Source organism: Triticum aestivum, chromosome 5A (assembly GCF_018294505.1).
Source record: "Triticum aestivum cultivar Chinese Spring chromosome 5A, IWGSC CS RefSeq v2.1, whole genome shotgun sequence".
Classification (NCBI taxonomy): domain Eukaryota; kingdom Viridiplantae; phylum Streptophyta; class Magnoliopsida; order Poales; family Poaceae; genus Triticum; species Triticum aestivum.
Window position 1 is genome coordinate 307,064,737 of NC_057806.1, and position 7,544 is coordinate 307,072,280.

General features: G+C 46.8%; 1 protein-coding gene across 1 annotated transcript; it reads right to left on the reverse strand.

Annotated features, from left to right (window-relative positions):
* Positions 1-538: 538 nt before the first annotated feature.
* On the reverse strand, positions 539-5,003 carry LOC123103061 (uncharacterized). The gene is made up of 2 exons (XM_044524547.1): positions 4,700-5,003; positions 539-1,527 (listed from the first exon to the last, which is right to left on the reverse strand). The coding sequence occupies exons 1-2, from the start codon at positions 4,779-4,781 to the stop codon at positions 710-712; spliced, it is 900 nt and encodes a 299-aa protein (XP_044380482.1). The 5' UTR covers positions 4,782-5,003; the 3' UTR covers positions 539-709.
* Between the last annotated feature and the right edge of the window lie 2,541 nt (positions 5,004-7,544).

Genomic DNA, 7,544 nt, shown 5'->3' on the forward strand with positions numbered 1-7,544 from the left:
AACCTCCGCGCGCTCCAGAAAGCTTCCAATACTCACCAGCCAGCCCTGCAAGGAGTCAGCGGCCTCGCGAAGCGGCTTAATGGTCTCCTCCATTTGCGAGGAAGTCATGCAATGAAGATCAGAACCTAGCAGCTTCGTGTGCACCCCAGGAGCAGACTGGAGCATCGCATCTATCGGGACAGAAGCCGAAGCAACCGACGAGTAAGGCCAGGAATCACGATGAAAAGTCTTCATGTTGGACGGGGCCTCATGTATCTCAGATGCTGACGGGGGCCTTTTTTCTTACTAAAGAAGAACTGACCTGTTTCATGCGCCGTTCACAACCACAAGGCCTCGTCATAGACGAGATGGTCCCAACGAAACTCATGTCAACAATGGCAATTCTTAAGATTGGCACCAACAAACTAGACAACCTAGGGAACTTCCAAAACCGAAACATTGCACGAAAGGGAGGTCCATCCGGATCCAGGTGGCAAACCATCTTCCCACGAAACGGCAGCAACACCAGCAAAGAAAACAGGAACAGAGAAACAGAACATATCACAAAAAGCAGCAACAAAACCTGACACATCTCCTTACAGGTAAAGCGTTGTTGCAACATCCAGCCATTACAAGCTGCAGCTCCGCACAAAAGACTCTAGAAAACGCGCATCATTTATCATACAACCAAAACCTTTCCACGGTTTCTCACACACTCACCGCCACCAACTCAGAAGCCGCGCTCTGCTCGCTGCCCGTTTGGCCTATTGTCAAACGGGAACCGCTCGCCATGCCTCCCCCTGTCCCTGTGATCCTGCCATCTGCCCCTCTGGTGGTGGCTCTCAGCTTGGTTCCTCTGCTTGCTGTTCCTCTGCTGGGAGTACCCGCCACCGCTGTTCCTTTTCCTGCCATACGCACCGCCTGTATCCTGGTAGTATGTGTTATTGTTGCTGGATGCTCCATGGGGGCTGTTCCAGTTGTTCCCTGAGCAATGGTTGTTTCCTGAGCTGCCCCAACCGGGCTGCGCCAGGGCATCGCCCCAGCCGGTGCTGATTTTGTTCCAGCTGCTCAGAGGCTCCTGACTCGCTCCCCAACCTGCGTTGGATACCGAGTTGTCCGCCTCCCACTTGTTCACCTCAGGGGTCGGCTTTTCTAGATAGATGTCCCAGTTCCCCGACTGGTTCTGGGCACACCTGTTATTGGCAGCTACGGCGGGCTTGTTGTCCGCCTCAAAGGGTACCCCCACCTTGTCCAGGTCAGCTACCAACTCGGGGTCGACCTCGCAACGATGGTCAACCTCATCAATGTACAGATCAGGGTCGGGGTAAGGTATATCAGAAGGTTGGCCATGGTAATGAGACCAGAACCTTGATTTTGCGTTCTGGAAATTCTCAAAAGCTCCCGAATCATCCCACTGCTCTATATCCTTGTACATATAGGCAAAGTGCTTGTTCTCGCAGAACCTCTGCCACGAAATGCCGCCAACAAGACTGCAAAATTCCCTTTCCCATAATGGGACTTGGCATTGATTATCCACGTGACTGTATCCTGTGTGTATTAAAACGATATTAGATTCATGGTGCGAGCACATTAACACAGGGAAATAAAAGATTCCTGGCCTACTGCATTATGGGAACAGAAATAAACAGGAAATGGAATGTACTGAGGGCATTCTTTAGCCTGGACTGCCTGACAATCTAATCTATAAATTTCAAAGCCACAGGCTGCTTTAGAATTTTACATTGTTTGAGTACGTATCCTGGGGGAGAAAAAAATGAATTGCCGAGCAGCAGTGCATTCCTAACTTAGACTCAAGTAGGATATGAAAGTACTTGTTGTTGCTTTATACGGGTGAACGATGAGTCAAACCAAAGATACATCTTTCAACCACACAACTACAACTGTGGCAGAGTAGCAAGTTCAATACATAAAGTGTGAATTTAAGTATTTGTGGAACACTCTGATCAAGCGTAAGTGGGTTTTATAGTCTGTCATTCTAATTTACACCAAGTATAGACAACTGTCAAGAGAAATGAACCAGTGCAACAGAGTTGTATAGTAAGGTAAGGACAAGTTACGCCACAAACCAGTACTTTAAATTTGTCGAGAATGGCGGCAATGAAGCGGTCCTTTTAGAGATCACAGAAAAGGAACTGAACAATTCAAAACAAACTAAACAAATGAGTCACTCAAAACACAACTTAAAGGGTTTCATCCTAAAACAACAACATTCCTTCTACGGTCTGCTCCTATGTAGCCACATGAGAACATATTTAATGGCTATGTCATTTATTAGTACTCCCTCCGTAAAAAGATAATTAGTAGAGTGAGAAAAAAAAGTGATTGTGCACCGTCAAAAAGATAAATGGTTTTTAGGTCCTAGTGCCTGAAGAAAACATGCATACTGCAGTTACATAAGTAGTGGGTTCCTTGCATATCCTACAATTGCAAGGAGCAAGTTAAAATTCAATGGTCCCACATCTGACAAAGACCCTATACCTCTTTGTTTTCTTTTTGTTAGCATATTGTCAGCCAGATGACTACTGTTAGTGTTGGCTGACTACAAATACTGTTAAACAAACATCGTCGCCTGAAACTATTTTGCCAGATAAGACACTCCGAATGCAAGTCGGACTCCAAGTTTAATTAGTTATGTCCTAAAAAACACTTGCTGAATCGTACACCCAATTCTGAGTTGGATTCCAACACCCGTGTCTATGTCTGAGCAGGGAAGCAACTATTTTGCCGGATAAGACACTCCGAATGCAAGTCAGATTCCAAGTTTTATTAGTATGTCCTAAAAAAACCTTGCTGAATCGTACACCCAATTCTGAGTTGGATTCCAACACCCATGTCCATGTCTGAGCAGGGAAGCAACTATTTTGCCAGACAAGACACTCCGAATGCAAGTCGGATTCCAAGTTTTATTAGTTATGTCCTAAAAAAACCTTGCTGAATCGTACACCCAAATCTGAGTTGGATTCCAACACCCATATCCACGTCTGAGCAGGCGAGTAACACTCTCTACAATATGGTTTGCAAAAGACATTCCTTCTTCCATGCTCCTTGGAGGAGCAAGTTGAAGCCTGTCTTTAGCCGTTTAGCGTCAATACTCAATACCATTGACTTCTTCATTTTCCGCAATGTTGTGAATACTGAATAATACTCCCTCCTAGGTGCCAATTTGAGGGCAATGTTCTAAAGGACACCTGCCTAGGTGCTAGGCACCATCCTCCCGCGTTGCTTGCCTAGCATGACTAGTTGGTAGGCGCAACACGCTGTCCAACTACTTGAACAGTGCTTTTTAGAACACTTTGAGGTCTTATAATTAATCTAGTTTTATAATTTTGTTTGTATGAACATTATATCTTTGTCCCTTCCCTCTATATCCAAGCCATTTTCATCTGTGTTTGGGTGAGTTGGAGAGGCCAAGCAACAAATACAAAACTGAGATATGAAAGATGGCATTTTAATTTTGCTTCACCATTTATTTTCTTCCCGTGTACTGGGGGGGGGGGGGGGGTGGCGCGTTTTAAATTTTCTATATTAGCGAAAGACCATGCAAACTATAATAGTTATCACTTCAATGCACGTGTCTCCCGGACAGCGTTCAAGAAAGCGTTTTTAAGCGACGCTTAAGCACTGAGCGATGGCAAAGCGCTTCGCTTTTGCCCTAAGATGTAGATTAAGCGTTTTTTTTTTAATTTGACCAAATTTGGCTATTTTGTACTACTTCTGCTGGTCTGCTTGCGCAATAATGGCAATATGCCATTTATCTTATTATTAGGCTCAGTTTAAGAACTATTTACTTCATATTTTGCCAAAATTTTGTCCACATGATCTCTGTTAGGTTATGTCTATTTGCACTGAACTGCATTTTCGTTGGTATTTTGCTTGCTATGCGAACCTGATATGTATTTGCTATTGTGTGAACTATATTTCAGATGCTATTTCAACTACCCATGTGACATGCTTCCTATTTTCATGTATATATTATTCAAAATCTGTCAAATTCTAGCCAATTTCAAAAAACGCTTTAGTGCGATTAAGCTGCGCTTAAGCGCTCATTGCTCTAAGCTGTGGCCTTCCGCTTCGCTTACACTTTCCGCTTTTTTGAACATTGCTCCCGGAAAGACAGCATTTTGTCATATTGACACTACCTCAGCAAGACTCGAAACCTATTTTTCAGGGAGCAGGCTGCAGCTAAAACATTACCCAACTGTATTGTTGTAGATACATAATCTACACCTTGCAACTGCAATACCTTCCCAATGAAACTAGGAAGGGCTGTTCCCAAATCCCAATAGATGGGTTAGTCAAACAAAGCTAGCATTTTTCTGGCATTCCGGCACAACCTTTTTCCAATGGTAAGAACTAAGAACAATTTAAACTAATGTAAAGCCTAGCCTTATACATAGATAATGGGATAATGCACCAGGAACTCTAGTTTAAAGCCTGAACCGGCTGGAGAACACTTCAGCATCTACATGAGTTATGTGTGTCGTCCGCAAGGATGGCGCGAATTGAATCTTTTTCAAGCACACTATAAGTCTGAATCAAGAACAAGATGTCTAGATCGGCGAGGTTCTGGCCCGATATAATAGAACCCTAACAGATTGCAATGTAATCTTAATCGGGCCGCACAAACAAAGATGAGAAACAGAGAGAGTGGGAGGGGGGACGGACGGGTGGAGAGCAAACAACCGGTTGCCGTTCGTACCGGAATACGGGGGCGGGGGGCGAGGGTTCCAAGAGGCGTCCTGGTGGCGCTTCGTCGGCCATCGCCGACTGCGACCCCCCATCGCCGGGAGGAGGGGCGCCTATCAGGACCGCGATTCGCCAAGGCTGTCGGCGGCAGCAAGCCAGCCGGGCAGCCTAACGGCAGTCGGGAGTGGATTCCTCGTGACCTAGATAGCTCGCCGTGAGGACAATCGCCGCGCCGTCTGATTGGGGAGGGGGGGCGCCTGCCCGGGTGCGGGGGTTATAAAGACTGGCGTGGAGGCGGGAGGAGGGGAAGGGGAGGAGCACGAGGGAGGGAGGGAGCGAGGCAGGGACCGACCGTAAATGGCAGGGTTTTTTTTTTTGAGACAACCGTAAATGGCAGGTGGGTGGGAGAGGAAGGAAATAGAAGCACCACCGAGCATGGAAATGGGCCGGCTCGGGTACTTCATGCCTAGGATTTTTGTAAGAATTCTATAGATAGGATTTGCAAAGGCCTTTGAAACCCTTTGGTTTGTAGGAATGTATTCCTATTCCTATGTAGGATAGAAATTAATCTTTCACGTTTTAAAGGGGGAAAAACATTAGGCCTCCTTTGGTTTGTAGGATTTTTGTAGGAATTCTATAGGATAGGATTTGCAAAGGAAAAATTCCTTTGAAGCCCTTTATTTTGTAAGAATGGATTCCTATTCCTATGTAGGATAGGAATCCATCCTTCACGTTTTGGAGGGGAAAAACATTAACCTAGACTCAATGAAAAAATCCTATCATATGCATCAATGGCATATCTTTTTCTATAGAAATTGACATGCATGTCATCATACTTCCTATGATTTTCCTATTCCTATAAAATTCCTATCCTATGAATCAAAGAAGGCCTGAGTTTGTTCACCATCGCCTGCATCACGGTTCTCCTGTTTTTGTCGCGAGTCCCAACCAAAGCAACGATCAGCGGGGCGATCTTACCGACCGTAAATCCATGTATCCACCTGTCCTTCCAAAAGTAGACCCTTTCTCCATTGCCCACGACGATCTTGATCATGCTATTGAACACCATGGTGGCCTCGTCATCCTTGGCCATCCTAATACCTTGCCATGGCCTCTCGCGATCAACGCGGTTCAACCATTCCCATCTCACTCTCAGGGCCAGCGCTTGCTTCCTAATATTCTTTATCCCGAGGCCACCATATCTCGTTGGGCGACAAACGGTGTCCCATGCCACTAGGCACTGGCCTCCGTTCGATTTTTCCTTGCCTGCCCATAAAAACGATCTCAAACACTTTTCGATCTCCTCAAACACCCATTCTGGTGCCTTGAGGACCATAAGTTGATGGATCGGTCTCGCCGCTAGCACCGACTTCACTAAGACGAGACGCCCAGATTTCTGCATGAGGCCTCGCTGCGCAGAGGAGGACAGACTTCGAGTGACTGACCTGCTGCAATGTGAGATGGGAAACTTCCCGTGCAAGTACTTAGGAATTCAACTGGCAATTCGGAAGCTGACACGTGCTGATTGGCAACCTTTGCTTGACCAAACCAAGAAGCTACTCTCGGCCTGGCAGCGAGGCCTCATGCAGAAATCTGGGCGTCTCGTCTTAGTGAAGTCGGTGCTAGCGGCGAGACCGATCCATCAACTTATGGTCCTCAAGGCACCAGAATGGGTGCTCGAGGAGATCGAAAAGTGTTTGAGATCGTTTTTTTGGGCAGGCAAGGAAAAATCGAACGGAGGCCGGTGCCTAGTGGCATGGGACACCGTTTGTTTCCCAACGAGATATGGTGGCCTCGGGATAAAGAATATTAGGAAGCAAGCGCTGGCCTTGAGAGTGAGATGGGAATGGTTGAACCGCATTGATCGCGAGAGGCCATGGCAAGGTATTAGGATGGCCAAGGATGACGAGGCCACCATGGTGTTCAATAGCATGATCAAGATCGTCGTGGGCAATGGAGAAAGGGTCTACTTTTGGAAGGACAGGTGGATACATGGATTTACGGTCGGCGAGATCGCCCCGCTGATCGCTGCTTTGGTTGGGACTCGCGACAAAAATAGGAGAACCGTGATGCAGGCGATGGTGAACAATGCGTGGACTCTTGATGTGCAAGGTGAGCTCTCCTTCATGGCTCACATCCAGGTAGCCAACCTGTGCCAAGCGATGGCCACTGTACCGATCATCACGGACGTGGTGGACCAGTTTATTTGGCCTGCCGATGCGTCAGGACGTTACACTGCTAAATCAGTGTATAACAGGCTATGCATGGGACTCCTCATCTCCCCCTATGCGAGGTGTATCTGGAAAAGCTGGGCCCCCCTATGCTGCAAAATTTTCGCTTGGCTCATGGTACAGTATTGGCTGTGGACTAGCGATCGGCGTGCGCGTCATGGCCTTCAGGATGAACCTTCCTCTTGCTTCACTTGCTTACAGGAAGTGGACTGTGTTGACCACATTCTTGCACATTGCACCTATGCAAAAGAGGTGTGGCATAGTTGTTTTGAGGCGCTACAGACCAATGCGCAAGTGCCGATCACGGATGAGAAGTTCCCGGATTGGTGGCTAGTGCAAAGAGGGAGATTCTCGGGGAAAGTTAGACGCGGATTCGACTCCTTCATTATAGCAACTGCATGGGCGTTGTGGAAGCAAAGGAATGCAAGGGTTTTCAACAGGATACATCAACAGAGAACCCCAATTGAGCTAGCAGCGATGGTGTTGGTAGAGATCAAGGAGTGGAAGCTTGCTGGATTAGGAGCTGGAGGTTTAGATCCTTTTGTGAGAGAGTAGGCTAGTGTCCTCATGGTGTTTGTGCGTGTTCCAGCCCAAATGTTCGCATTCAAGGTTGGCTTCTTGTAAATA

Excerpts from the sequence above, each read along its gene's own strand:
- LOC123103061 (XM_044524547.1), bottom strand. The coding sequence starts at position 4,781 with ATGGGGGGTCGCAGTCGGCGATGGCCGACGAAGCGCCACCAGGACGCC. Across the intron at positions 1,528-4,699 it reads CCCCCCGCCCCCGTATTCCG|GATACAGTCACGTGGATAAT; the intron begins GTACGAACGGCA and ends TAATACACACAG.